At 29.5% G+C, this 15,841-nt stretch overlaps 1 protein-coding gene across 11 annotated transcripts in view; it reads right to left on the bottom strand.

The window, feature by feature from the left end:
* Positions 1 to 15,841, bottom strand: part of LOC107445552 (angiotensin-converting enzyme) — a 35,697-nt gene that overhangs the window by 9,022 nt on the left and 10,834 nt on the right. The window contains exons 1-6 of one of the 11 annotated variants that reach the window (XM_087167801.1): positions 12,504 to 12,606; positions 8,341 to 8,582; positions 6,705 to 6,869; positions 4,770 to 4,872; positions 3,570 to 3,713; positions 1,621 to 1,812 (exon numbers count right to left, since the gene is read on the bottom strand). In XM_087167801.1, the coding sequence (XP_087023927.1) occupies positions 1,621 to 1,812; positions 3,570 to 3,713; positions 4,770 to 4,872; positions 6,705 to 6,869; positions 8,341 to 8,577 (841 nt within the window). In that variant the 5' untranslated portion in view covers positions 8,578 to 8,582; positions 12,504 to 12,606. Of the gene's footprint in view, positions 1 to 1,620; positions 1,813 to 3,569; positions 3,714 to 4,769; positions 4,873 to 6,704; positions 6,870 to 8,340; positions 8,640 to 9,947; positions 10,462 to 12,068; positions 12,089 to 12,257; positions 12,447 to 12,467; positions 12,607 to 15,841 lie in introns of those variants that run through there. The other 10 variants (XM_087167794.1, XM_087167793.1, XM_087167800.1 and 7 more) reach the window with 10 other exon arrangements.

The raw sequence follows: 15,841 nt of genomic DNA, 5'->3' as shown, positions 1-15,841 counted from the left end.
GTAAACTGAAGAGAAAAAATGTATGGAATATATGAAAATGAGTATAATATATGGAATCAAAATATATGGAAATAATGGTAATAGTATAAATGAGTAATTTGTATCTGTTTTTCACATTACTTAGTAATCCTGACATTCTCTTTTCATGACCTTAGTTAGATAGTTCTGTTTTTAAACAAAGATTCATAATTCTATTCTAAAAGTAAAAGAAGCGAAAATTTATTATCATTTTTTTAAAAATTCAGATATTAATCAAGAAATATGTTTAACGCGTTTTACTTACATTAATTTTAAGATTTTTTATTTTATTTCTTTTTACAATTCTAGAAAAACTTTTATCCTTTACAAGACGAACTTCGTATGGTTCCAGTTAAATGCTGCATTTTTTAAAGCAAGAAATATTTAGTTATGATATTTTAAAATCGTAATTGATTATATATATCAAAGAAATTTATGTAACTAACTTGTAATACCATAAATAACTATCAATTACTTTGCATAAATTTCGCTTCTTACAAGCCGTAGTTTGCAAATGTAAGTACTAGACAAAGAAAATTTGTTTACAAAAAATGTCTTCTAAAAAAATGGTTCTATATATGAAGGATGGTCCGAATCTTGTTAAATCTTTGTTAAACTGAACGTATATTTTTAGAATCTTGGTCAAAAATAAAATAAAGAATAATGAGCATTATAAGTCTCAAATCAATATTTAAGTAAGGAAAAAAGAAAAGAATGTCATAGAAAACATGGTAGAAAATATCACAACTATCGTAGAAAATTATAGAACACACTTTCAAGTTACAAGATTTTGATATTTTTTATCCCACCTTCCTCATGAGTTTTTTGTTTGCTTAAAGGCCTGTTTACACGGTCCAATTTCTTGAATCCGAGAAATTGGACGGATTTCTCTGTCCTAGAAATTGGATGATTCGTTGACACTATCCAAGTTCTTGAATGTCACTGATTCGTTGAAAGAAAAACTTGCGCATGGGCATTGTTCATATTCAACATTATAAAATAATACTTACATAAGTTTGAAATCACTAAATGAATTCAAATAAAATCATAATAACACAAATAAACCCCAACAGATTAATTTATTTAGACTAAATTATATAAAAACAGACAACAAAATGACATAATTTGCTGTCTGCTTGTTGACGTCACAAAACCTAAGACGCTGATTGGTTAAGGGAGAAAAAACTTGGATGGAAAGGAGAACATGCTCTACTATCGTCCAAGAAGTTGGACCAAGTTCTTGGATGATTGTTTACACGATCCAAGCTCAAAGCAAAACAAGTTTCCATCAATATCAATCAATCTCTGTCCAAGAAATTGGATCGTCTAAACAGTACAAACTGTCAACACTTTTGTCAAGGATTTAAAAAAAATCACACCGAGGGCGATGATTATGGTTTATTTTAGAAATTCAGTTTTTATTAGAAATACATATGCTACATACTATAATATACGTTATTTTCACGTTATTTATAAAGTAAAGCAAACAGCAGTAAAATTAACTGTACTAAAAATGCTTATAAAATTACTAAATATTGAAAGTTTAATTAAAGTTTAATCAAATTTAATAACTTAACTAATGCTAAAATTTTAACCACTCACCCAACAGATGAGCGGGGATAGGTCCGTTTTCTTTGATGTAATCGTTACCATATTTTTTGATTAATTTTTGTCTCACATAAGCGTGAAGTTGTTCGTAAAATGGCTTGATTGTTTCCCACAGTTGATCGAACTCGTCTGTGATATTGTCACTTTCAAACTCTTCACGCCACATTTCACCAGCATCAGAAAAACCTGAAAATTTTTTTTAATCAGAAATTATTTCTAATTAGTAGTATTTTACAAGGTAGTCAGTATAATTTTGAAATTGACTTTAATTCAAGTAATAATCGCCAATTTGGCGAGATTTCAAAAAATCGCCCAAGGGATGGGCTGTTCTAATATTTTACCGAACAAGGTTGTTAATAATTACTTTTGACAACAAAAGAAAATGTTATTTGAAGTGGTCAAGTGATCAAGTGATGCGAAATATGTTAGAATATAATTTGAAATGAAATTTAAAGTTTTTTAACTTCTTTTAAACTTTTAAATTAATATTTTTTAAATTCTTTTTTGGCAAACCTTGATGTTTAGGGCCGGGATAACCTGGATGGTAGGGCACTGGGTCCGTGTCCAAGAGGTCATGGGTTCGATCCGCACCGACCGAAGACCGTGTAGTAAATGGTGACTGATGCAAGTTAAATCTGTCGAGTCCCGAAGTCCTCCATGTTCCCATGAAAAATCATACATCTGGAGGTAGTGATCCAGGAGTTTCCTTGTCTTCTGGGTTGGTTTAAAATTATAAAGCTGCGGAGTTGAACATTAGTAGCTGTAAACTCAAAATTGAGTCGGATGTTCAACGACAGTTATAATATAAAATAAAAATTTGATGTCTTTGCGATTAAAAAAAATCATGCCATCATATTGAAAAATAATCATAACAAATATTTTAAAATCATTCTCAAACTGGTAGATTTTTATTAAAAAAACATTCCCCATGAAAATACTTTTCTGCAAACAGAAAACTAGACTCGAATTTCCCAAAATCTATTTACTAAATCACAAGATATTTCTGGAATATGTGAATATAATATGGCAACTTTTTCCATATGCTCTTAGTTCTATATGCTCATTTACTATCACATATGATTTTGGTGTTAATTTGATAAATTTTGGTGCAAAGTGAATAAACATAAATGCTAATAATTATTTTTCATTGCTTACAAAAGTGTTTTCCATGAAAGAAAAATGTGTTGTAAAATTTTTATTTTTCAAAATATTTGTAATAAAATGTTGAACAATTTAGGAAAATAGTTCTAGACAAATATGAGATTGTTAAGTGAATTACTAGAGTTCGGGATAAATAGTATTTCGAATGAATAAAAATTTTTCTGTCAGCGCAATGTCCTTGGATAATTTTAGCAGAAAAATGATTCATCATGAAAAGTTGTCAAAAATAAGTCATAAACATAATCATAGCGTATCAACTTATAAATTGTGATAAAATAAATAACATCAACAAGACAACAAAAAGGTACCAAAAACTGAATTTTTATTTATTTTATTAACATGAAGTTCTTTAAAAGAGACATAAAAGAATATAAAACCTAGGACATATATAAGAGAAGAATACGAAGAGTTTTATGAAAAAATCAGAAATATAATGATATATTGCTCTGCAGCAGTTTGAAAAAAAAAACGGTTAAATAACGTTTCAAAAGGTCATTACTGATATTAAAAATAATATTTTTTTCATTATTAGCCTTTTTTTAAATTTTGAATATTAGGTGGACCGGAAAGTAATGTCATTTCGATGCATTTGATATTTGTTATTAAGATTTTATGAATAATGTATTCACCCTAGTTAGCAACAACTTTTCATTGCCGGATCAAAAAGAAATTGAAATGGATCGAAAAGAAAAAAAATGAACTGGTTTTTAAGACTAACGAACATTTAATGCATCGAAACGACATTACTTTCTGGTCCACCTAATATAATGATGAAAAATTACCATTTTTGCACGCTACTTCATTGGACAACTCGATATATCGTATAAACTTCTCTTTTATTTTCCGGCCTGTTTCATCTCTCCATTGTGACCAAACATGTTTCAACTCGTCATAGTTTGTAGAATTTTTCATTATATTAGTCAATTCTGGAATAGGGAAAATGCAATGACAAGCATTTAATTATTTCATAAGTATACAAATTCATAAATAAAATTTTTATGAATTAATTTTTGGATATAAAATCCTTCAAATCATACCATATCAGAAATGAAATCATATATAATCAATAAAATTTTTTGAGATTAAAATTTTGACAACATCCGCCACTAAGTAACAATTCAAATTTTATTGCATGCAATTAGTTTAACGAAATTCTAATTTGTTGTCTACAATCGCTTAGCATTTGTTTTAGCTATCCAGTGAGATACATGTCGTACAATGTCATGCTTGTAAAAAGTCTTTGGCTTCTGTTTCGACATGCTGCGCACGCATACCTTGTTTTAGTTTGATGTCCACTTAATGTTTTGAGTATACCAAAGATTAGAAAGTTATACGGAAATAGATCCGGGTAGTCGTATGGGTAGCACAATACTTCTCATTTGAATTTCTGTAGAAGTTCCTCTATTCTCATTCTTTCTTGCACATGCGTTCAATGGGGAGCGTTTATTACCGTGTATAGTTTGTGAACGGTAAGAACTCCCCCAGCCACAAAGTCTGAGGCTGTCTGCCGCAATGGAAACAATAATAGTTCATTTTAGGGAGGTTAGCTTCTTTTCACTCTAGGGCTAACGCAATAGACCGATGAAAATGATTCCCTTTCTCTCGCTGACTCGAACCAAACCAGTCCTAAACTATGACCCCACACTCCTAATTGAAATAGTTATACCTCGTTACCATGGTCACTCTCACGGGTTCAGACATATGGCTTGGGGAGTTCTTACTTTAGACAAACTATTATCTCAATTGTTTATAAAACTAGCTTATTTGGCTGAAATGACATTTCGGTGAAAAATTAAATCTCGTGAAAAGGGTTTTAAATTTAACGCTATATTACGTTATCATTAACATCATATTATGAATCAGAACGTAATGAAAGCTGGAATAGAAATAAACAAATGAAGTTAAGAACTGCCTTCTTTTTATACTTTGATATAAAAGTTTGTTTAGTGTTTATATGAAGTAGTAGTTTAAGCGTGAAGAACCTGGTTCAAGTGATAAACTGCAAGGCTCTGAGGGAGAGGATCCATAACTGCAGACCTTTGCCTTTGCATAGATGTCTTCCATATCAGCAGTTAGGGTAGTAAGCTTGAGCAAAAAAAAAAAAAAAAAGGAAGGAAAAATAAATAAATAAATATACAGAAAAAATATAAGATACTAACATCTTTTAAATTTCTTAAAAGTAATAGCTAATTTGGCATTTATATATATTTTTTAATTATTGCTTATTATTGTAGGAATTATCAATACTACTTGCCACCTAAACGTTTACATGAAATGAAAATGTTTCAAAATTTAAAAAGCTATAATATTAAACATAACTGTTAACAGTAAAAGAGTAGTTTAATCTATTGTTATACATGAACGTATCTTATTCAGGCCTTTTTAAAAATTTAAACCACACTCTCAGAAAAAATTAGTTCAACATTAAATTTAGGATTGGTGCCTCAAATCATATCTGGAGTGTAATTTCTCTACAACTTTAATAAGGTGTTAAATATAACGATTTTCCTATTCAAATTGAACTTGTGTATTGTATAGTTGAATGAATATATTATTCCTGAACTTAATATTGTACGATAAAGCTAAATTTGTTCAATATTATAGTTCAACACACTCCAAAATGTGCAATTGTATTTGAAGAGCTGAGTGTAAAAACTAGCTCACTGGCATTGCAGTGAATTTGAGTAAATGAGCGCCAAAGTTACAAACAAAACAAAACAAAAAAGAGGAAAGTATAATCTTTGTGTCTTATGTTTGTGGAGTATGTTTGTGAAGACATAACTCTCAAAAAATTTTGGGGAGTCTATTTATTTGATTCTAAACTCTTTTATAAAGGAAGATTTTAACAATTTTTGTTCGTAGCATTTGCTTGTTTTCACAGACGATTTTTAATGTTTTTCATCGAATATAATTTTGTTTGAATTTATAAAATAAATATACATATGTTTAGGCTTATAATCATAGAATAAAATTTTAGCAACCTTGATTCGGAATAAACTGGTATCAAATTTTATATAGCTTTGTTAATCCGAGAACCAATCAAAAACGATTCAGAGGCAGCGTGAGCTCAAATTTTCCCGGAGTACATGTTTTACCGGCATCTATCACTGTAATTGTCGAGAATTCGGTAATTTTTGATTTTAAAAAAGTAGTCTTTTAAATAGCGCTGATTGTGGTCAAAATGTCAGGTCATTTCATTACATGTAAATGTATTTCTGAAATTAAATAAAAGTATTTTTATTAGTTTTAATACAAAGGATATCTAGGTATAGTTGTTGAAAAACCAATTATTTTAAATTTTTCATTAAGAATTCGCAGTTTGATGCAAAAATGACACATTTCAATTTAGAAAATAGTTTTTTTTTGTCGGGGTAAACAACGTCTTCATGATTAGTTGCGCGATTCTCATTTTTCATAATTTAGGTTACAACTTCACGAATTTCCTCCGTTGAATACCAACCCACTCACTGAACAATCAACTTTTTTCCCTTTTCAACTTCTTAGCATTGACTCTAGAAGACAAGAAAACATTTGTTTAAAGAAGAACAAGGTTACATTCACCTTCAAGAAGTATTCTTTAAAGCGAAACTAGTCAGCATTTGCGTAAAATGGAGGTAAATCATGTGAGTTTTAGCCGAAATGATTCTCAAAATACGAAATATAGCTCAATGATTGCTAAATCGTCAAATGAGATAGTATTATTTCCGAGAGTGCACCAACAGCCTTCATTTCCCAGCCATGCTCAGTTCTTTATAACGATAGCTCAGAGCCTTACCCACTGTACCTTCACGACTTTTATTACTATATTTAAAATTTGTCTTTTGAGAATAGAATAATAGTACGAAATATTTTTAAATTTATAAGTTTTTTTTTAAAAAAAAAGTTGGGTGATTACTAATGATAAATATCATTATTACTTCTTTAAACTTTTCTTCATCCAGAGCAGCTGATCCCAAGACAGATAAAGCTTTAAACCATCGATAAGATGTTTCGTTTTGGCCTTTGAAATTCTTCCATGCAAAAGATGTTGCAGTTTTCCAAGTTTCTTTCTTAAACTTAGCAAACTCTTCTGTAACCTTCAACTAAAATATTGATTAATAATTTTACTGCAATTTCGTTATTTTCATCATATAAAAGCGAAATTTATTAAATGGAAGAATTAGTTAAGGAAAATATTATTGCACAATGATATTGTAGAGACATTCGAATTGATGTGGTCATAGCTATATGTAGTATTTTTAAGTTTAAGTTAGTTAATATTAGACTTTTTAAACTGAAAATACAAGTTTTTTCATATTAGTTTTAAAATGTTATGTTTTCTAAATGTGTTATACTGATTAATTTTTAAACTTCAAGTGAATAAATTTGCTTTTAATCTTAACTTTAGTGAAGTATTTCCCCAACAGCTCATTGTGGGCTAAGAGGGTCATGTAGGTAACGACTTTATAATTAAATAATGGTGGCAACGGGATCAGCATTGCACATTGACCACCTTTACATCCCAGATAAGATGGTACCCATCGATGAGAGTTTCGGGGATCGAGTCGCGTTCTTCACAATAACAGCTGAGTGCTTTACCCACTGTGCCATCTCGGTTCATGGAAAATTACCCTTAATAAACTAAAATGAGTGTTGAAACTGAACAAAAATCCTATTTATTGCTTCTTCATTCTTCAGCAATAGTAAGAGCTGTTTATTGATTAAGTTTCTGCGTAATTTTAATGTATGTATATATATATATTATCCTTATCCAGTACAATATTACCTTGCGCACATCCATTTTGGGCCCATCCTTGGTAACTAACAAGTCAAACGCACTTCAGCAATGCAGTAAGAACGGCACTTAAAAACATAACTCCACTAGTTATGCTCAATTTGCGCTTTTGTTTTCATATTTTGCAATCTGGCAATCTTGTTACGAAAATATTTTCTAAATCATTCGTGAAAAATTTCCCGTGCATGTAAGTACATTTGAATTCGCTACTCGCTTTATAGTTTATGTTTTATTCTGTTTTTCCTTTTTATTTTATTTTATTTTCCGTTTTTACGTGTTATTTTTACTTATTGTGTTCTATTTTATTTGTTGTAATTTTTGTAAAAAATTTTCTTTCAGTGCTCCTCACACTATTGTATTAATATACTTTGCTTTGGCTATATTGATACAATATCAGATAGCACTCTTTTTTGCGGATATAATCGTGTGGGCTGATGAAAAGGTTATATCTTTTATTTTCCGGATTTTTTAATTTTTTTTTATCCTTTTTCTTCCTTCTTTTTTTCCCTCCCAGTTGTTTGTTATTTTTTTATAATTATTTTTCTCCCCCCCTTTTTTTTCATACGTCTGTAATTTTCCTTTGTTTTATCTTCATTTTGAACTTATCTAATGAGCTCTGTTTACTTGCAGCTTTTGCGCAATAAATGAAACTTATTGTTTTTCTTAATTTTCTTCGTGGTTTTTTTTGTATTTATTTTTGTATTTATTTTTGTTTTATATATATATATATATATATATATATATATATTTCTCAGTTTTGTATAATCAAATTTACTTACGTATTCCTTTTTGTTCGGTTCCGTCAAATTGCTTTGATAGTTCCATTGCGCAATGACTAATTTGTTGACAAGTTTCTCTGTTATGCGATCATTGTCTTGGAGAAACTTGAGTGCTTCTGACATGTCTGAGTTGTCACCGCTGATATACTTGTCCTGCTTGCTTTCGCACTCCGCAGACACATGCAGGCACGTAGACGTGAGTGAAAACACATGAAGAAGAATTAAAGACAGCACCATGATAACTGTTAAATGACAGTTAAAATAACATAAATGTGTGCACGTTCACTATTTTCAACTACCTAAAATGCATAAAAAAATTATTTTGAATCAAATCTGAAATAATGAAAATAACACGACTGTGAAGAAAGCAACGTTTGAAAATATTTATAGTCTTAATAATAGTTTTCCAATTTTGTAAGTATGCAAAACTGTAGCACTTAGTCTGCATGTTCAAGTGTGGTGCATTTGGTTTTGAAACTGCAAAATTTCATAATTTTAATTTTCAGTTGATCAAGTGTAAATGATTGGACATTGTGGATAAAATATTAAAGAAATATACATATATACCCTACAATGCACTCTAAGTGACTAAGAGCCGTGGTTTCTCAGGGGATAGAGTGTTCGCCTTCAAATGAGGTGAACCAGGTTCGAATCTCAGCTATGGCTGGTCGATACGAATTCCGTACCTGGCTCGCATCGAACACAGTACTGATGTAAAATATTCGCAATGGTAGACGGATCATAAGTTAGAGTCCCCTTGTCGTTAAATTAACCGTCGGGGGTTTTCGTGGTTTTCCTCTCCATGTAACGCAAATGTGGGTTAGCTCCATCAAAAAGTCTTCCATGAAGTCTAAGTTTTCCGTCCACTTGAGTATGGAATTTCTTTTTCTTCTGGATTGGGTTCAAAGATACAAGGCTACGAAGTTGAATATTAGTAGTCGTAAACCCAAAATTGGGTCGGCTGTTCAACGACGGTTATGCTAATACCATGGGAAAACCGAAATTTCAAATCAACTAGAACCCCCCCCCCCCCGAAAAAATGGAAGATTTTAAGTATTTCAATATACCGTAGTCTTATCTAAGCTTAGAAAATCGGTAGAACAATATTTTAATAAATTTTAATATCATTTCTTATCATTAACATCATTTGTATATGGTTAATTACATTTTGCTATTGACTATATAGTCACATACGATTTTAACCTGAAACTCTCAGTGATTAAACCGAAAGATTTACAGCCAAAGTTTTCATAGCAGTTCACAGATATTATATATAGTAAATATAAAAAATATTAAAACCACTGACATAATACGAGTATGCATTCCAGATAGTGAAAAATTCGTAAAAAGTCAGTGATATATATTTAAAATAAGGAAGTTACGCTTTTTTTTTTAATCCGACAATCTCTTATTTCCTATCGTTTATAAAAACATTTGACATTGTATACAATGTATGGGTAAAATGCATATTAAATTTGGTATTTCATCTATCGCTGAACAAAGCCAAGCATTGTATACAATTCTAGCATTATTAAGAAGATAATATAACTCTCCCATGTGATGCTTGAGAATAAAAATTTACAAAAATAGTTTTAAATTTAACTCACCGAGAAATCCTTTGGAGTTTTTATTAGTTCTCTTTATAAGCACAATAATTTCGAAAAATTAAGTAAATTTCCAGGAACTAAATAATTTTCTGGAAATCAAATAAATTTTCAGAAATTAAATAATTGCTCAAAATTTAAATAAATTTTTCATGAGTACACATCATCTTTCTGAAGGCCGCACATGAGTAGTTAAAATTTTAAAGTCCTGTTCGGACACGTGCCGATCTTAGAGTATAATTTGTTTTCAGTAGACAATATCATATGATATATTTCATGAGATATCGGTTCAACATCTGTTTACGGTTTTCTTAAAATAATAATTTCAAAATAGTATCTCAGTCAGACACACTATCGATTCGGATTATATATCAGAATTATACATTGATCAAATTACATTTATGCAATTTTTTTCTTTCTTTCAGAAATAATAAGTAACGTTTCTAACGTTTTTATTCCATTAAGTTTACAAAAAAGTCATAAACGTAAGTAAACTATAAGCTGAAGAACTAATACTAAATGCTGATTCAGTTTTCGAAGTTGCATATCTAATCAATGAATTGCTTATCTGTTCAACAGGCATTATTTGTAATAAACAATTTGCTTAATTTGTTTATGGTTAAAGGAGAAGTTAGATAAGGATCATTTACTTTATTTATTATTCAAATAAAGCAACTTTTTTTGCATCAGTTGATTGAAGACAACGATGAAATGTAAAGATATAAAATAAAAAATGCTGTGTCAAATTTCAATATAAAATAATTTTACTAGAGTCACTAGAATATGGTTATATCTTAATTAGTTGTTTAATCTGTATTAAAAATTTTATAAACATGTACAGATTCCTTCTAAAAACAATTTCTATAACTGAAATAGATTAATTCTGATGTATAACAAACATGATAGAACTCAAATTTTGATTTTTGTAATTAATAACCAATTTTGCAAAAAAAAAAAAAAAAACAAAAAAAAAACAGAAGATTTTACCTATGGGTGCCGATTTTTTTTGTGTGCAAAAATAAACTATCTAGATTCTGGACGAACTAACCAATTAAAATGCATACATACGAAGCAATGGCCAGTATCGACTAGTAGATGTAACATTATTGTTGTATACGAAGTAACCTTACATTAGTATACATTAATCAGCAATAAAAAATCAAAATCACTATCGAAATGTGTAAAAAAAAAACATAACCTGTTAAACACAAAATTTTGATTTTTGTAATTAATAAGCAATTTTGCGAAAAAACAGAAGATTTTACCTATGGGTGCCGATTTTGTGTGCAAAAATAAACTATCTAGGTTCTAGACGAATAAACTATCTGGATTCAATTAAAATACATGCATATGAAGCAATGACCAGTAACGACTAGTAGATGTAATATTATTGTTGTATACGAGATAACCTTACATTAGTATACATTAATCAGTAATAAAAAATCAAAAGTTACTATAGAAAAGTGTAAAAAAAAAACACAACCTGTTAGTAAATATTTTTTAAACCAGGAGATAGATAGTTTTCGTAATTTATTAAAAAATACTTCATTTCATTTTAAGCTTTCATTGGAAGAAGGAAATAGTTCATATTATGGATTTATTCTTATTCAATGAATTTCATAACTATAATCGTTTTTGTTGAGAAATTTAACAATTATTTGAAGAACATTTGAACAAGAGTATTTGAACATTTGAATTCGAAGTTGAACATTTGAATTTGAGTAAGATCTTAAAAATAAATCGAAGTTATTTTCAATAACAAGCCAATAATAAAATTTAACTTATTATGCTACTACTAATGAAACTTATAAAAATGTCTTGAAATAAATATATTAGAAGCAAAATTTACTTATACGCTTACCAAAGCTTTACAACAAACGTTGAGTTTTTTAATTACAAGGACATTACAATGTAAGACTAACTTTGCAAATGAACATTTGAATTTGAATAAGATCTTAAAAGTAAAATCAAAGTTATTTTTAATAACAAGCCAATAATAAAGTCTAACTTATTATGCTACTACTAATGAAACTTATTAAAATGTCTTGAAATAAATATATTAGAAGCAAAATTTACTTATACGCATACTAAAGCTTTACAGCAAACGTTGAGTCTTTTACTTACAAGGACATTAAAATGTAAGACTAACTTTGCAAATGAACATTTGAATTTGAATAAGATCTTTAGTAAAATCGAAGTTATTTTTAATAACAAGCCAATGATAAAGTCTAACTTATTATGCTACTACTAATAAAACTTATTAAAATGTCTTGCAATAAATATATTAGAAACAAAATTTACTTATACACTTACCAAAGCTTTAAAGCAAACGTTGAGTTTTTAAAGGACATTAAAGTGTAAGACTAACTTTGCAAATGAACATTTGAATTTGAATAAGATCTTAAAAATAAAATCGAAGTTATTTTTAGTAACAAGCCAATAATAAAGTCTAACTTACTATGTTACTACTAATAAATGTCTTGAAATAAATACATTCGAAACAAAATTTAATTATACGCTTACCAAAGCTTTACAGCAAACGTTGAGTTTATTACTTACAAGGACATTAAAATGTAAGGACGAACTTCTTCCCACTGTCTTTGAGATATGAAGAGTTTGTCTGTGGTGTAACTTGTTTTCTATTCAGGGGTCAGTAAACCTAAATTCTATTTCTGCCTTAAGGCTTAATATTTGTTGACGTCTTGGAAGTTTTGACAAATGAGGCTTGCATAAGAATATTCTAATCAGCATTTAATTATTCATTCCATTACTTGCTTAAAAGATTATAGACATTAATAATGAGATATATTTATTCCAAGGCCCTCCAAGAACTATCTCTTGAATTTTAAAGACCACAGGTTCAAGTTTGAATTAACTTTAGACGCATTAGTAAGATGGAAGAATTTTCTGACCTTGGCTGATATTAAATTAGTAATAGTATAGTGTAGCAGATTTTAATTATTAATGTATGCTAAATGACAGTTTGACACATCAATTTATTTTATTAATATAGATCTAATATGCAGTTCATGTGTAAGAATGATATAAACAGATAATTAAGGAATGAAAAATATTATTACTTCTTTTGAATGAGAAATGTTACCTATTATTAAATAAGAACATTGTTTCATAGTAGATTTAAAAAATTCTCAACAAAATAAAATGCTAGTGGGTTCCACCTTCTGCTCGATGACGCTCTCCAGCCTGCGAAGATTACTATGCAATCTTTTATGAAGAATAATTGAACGCAAAGCAAGAATGGTCTCTCGCTACTATGTTAAACCCATTTGAAATGTGCTCTACTGCAAAATCTTAAAGATTTAAATAAATTATTAAATTTTTAAAACTAATTACCCTTTAAAGCTAATTACTCTTTAAAAATTAAAAATTTTAGTCAATAATAAGTAAATAAATAAAATTAAATTGAAATAAATAACATATAATCGAAATTTTGTTTTAGAAACGAAACAATAATTGTGCTTCTAAAAACAATTACTAATAAAAATTCACAAATCTGTCATTGTTGTTGTTCATTTACGTCGCACTAGAGCTGACCAATGGGCTATTGGCGACGGTTTGGGAAACATCCCTGAGGATGATCCGAAGACATGCCATCACAATTTTGATCCTCTGCAGAGGGGATGGTACCCCCGCTTTGGTAGCCCGACGACCTGCACGTGAAGTCGAGCACTTTACGGTAGAGCAGTTTAACGAGGACCAATACCGTACACCCTCGGTCCCTACGCAGACTGATCCAAGTGGTCACCCACCAGCACACTGACCGCAGCTAGTGATGCTTGACTTCGGTGATCTGTTGGGAACCGTGTCTTAACGATCAGTCCACTGCGGGACTCACAAATCTGTCAAAAACGCAAACATCTTAGACAACCAAGCTTTGTATGGGCAACCCAACAATTATCAATTTTAAATTTCCCTATTATGACAGATTCAGTATCACTTCTTCAGTGGACCGGACAATCACTATAGTAGATTCTGGCGACTGGATAATAAATAGTTCATTCGCGATCCTTTTATTTTGACACATGTAATTAATGAGTAACTCTGATATGATTGATTGTGCGTTGCTCTTCTACATGCTCCATTCCAACATCACAACCAATTCCTGGGAAAAAATAGGAATAAACCATTGGATCAGTGCAAAGACTCATAGAAGAAACGGGTTGGCATGCATCTCCAACAGGATAGATGCACAAATCTCGATTAGATGGAATTCGATACCATTTCCCCCCCACAAATATTGCCATTACCTTTGCTTTTGAAGTTGGAGCACTCTGTCGCCTCAAATGAGAATTGGTATCTCCCATAAAAATCAATTTGAAATCTGTTGCAGGATTCGATTGGATTAATTTATGCATTATGATGATTATGATATGATGTCACAAAAGGATGGATTTGTCTTAATAAAATATTATTTACAAAAACTTTGTTAAAAATAATTTGTTTGTCACAAGAAAATCTGTCATTTTCCTGGCTATTTATATTTAGTGATTTGTAACCAAAATAGATAGCGTCAGCAATTAATATCCTATGTTAATAGAGTGATTAGAATACCATCCTATCTGAACATGTCTAATTGCATGAATAAAGTACCAACTTTCTGGTTCAAAACCTATTTAAAAATTTTTTTATGGTGAGTCGGCTTTTATGTTGTCATTTTCCTGTCTTCTTGAAATCATTAATAATATAAACTACACAGATTTACCTGAGTTATTTCAAGAAATCCTGATGTTTTCTGTGGAATGTAAACATCTTAGGCGGAAATGTTAAATTAAAGTAAAGGTAAATGCTATATAATGGCAAATTTTTCATTATCCTGGCTGTCAATTTCCTTGCTTATGAATGCCAGGACATTGAAACAGTTACCAGAATTTTTTTTAAACAGTTGAATGTAAAGAGAGAAAGCAAATATTTACCTCTAATACCAGGTTTATGTAAGATTATAATATGCTTGAATGTAATCAAAGTTATTTTTTTAAAATTTAATGATTGATTATTATGCACAATTTTATTCTGTACATATCATCAACAAAAACATTTCTGCTTCTTTCTACAGTGGACAAAAGAATTAATTTAAGAAATTCATGGTCCATCTAACGCACAGGAGTAAGTTGAGTTACTTACTATTAGCTTAAAATGACTGTTTTTTTTACTTTTAAGCTAATATGTCATTTTCCTGGCATTCAAAATTTGTTGAATTTCTGTTTTATTTTTATTCTTGAGCAAATGTCAATAAGCTACACTGCTGTCTGTAAGATATTAATGAATGTAACTAAATAAATGTAACTAACTAAATATACAAAAAAAATTTAGATTATTTTGAAGACTTTAAATTTGAAGAAAATGTTTTGTTCTGAATTGTTATGTTTACAAAGAATCACCCTAATACATTTATCATATGTTATGATCTTGTTAGAGCCTTAAAAAATACCCTCTAAATATAAATGTAGCATTCTAATGTTTTCTAAAAAGTGTAAAACTGTACTAATAAACTTGAGTAAATTTGAATTTAGTTCTTCATAAAGATTAAAATTCAAGAGCAAAATAAAATAAAGGAAAAATATTTACGTGTCTACAAATGAACAGATGAAATGCGTCAGCAATATTCCACATATAAAACACTAATTCATCATTTCGTTATAACCAATCTTTCGTTGAATGTGTCTAATGTGATTACATTGTTTTTAAAGAATTTTTCTTTCAAGTAGCAATAATGGTAATGATATTAGTTCCTTTAATTAAATTATATTGACGGCAAAATAAGAAAGATATCAAACAATTTAGAGATGAATTTTTTCTTTAGTAAGAGTATTATTTTATTATAATTCCAAATAACGTTTAATCTAATTTTGAAATAATGGAGTTAATTTTTTTAGAAG

The sequence above is a fragment of the Parasteatoda tepidariorum genome, chromosome 7, assembly GCF_982258835.1.
Source record: "Parasteatoda tepidariorum strain Cologne lab strain chromosome 7, Ptep-v5.0, whole genome shotgun sequence".
Taxonomy (NCBI): Eukaryota; Metazoa; Arthropoda; class Arachnida; order Araneae; family Theridiidae; genus Parasteatoda; species Parasteatoda tepidariorum.
This window is presented reverse-complemented; position numbering and strand designations above follow the sequence as displayed.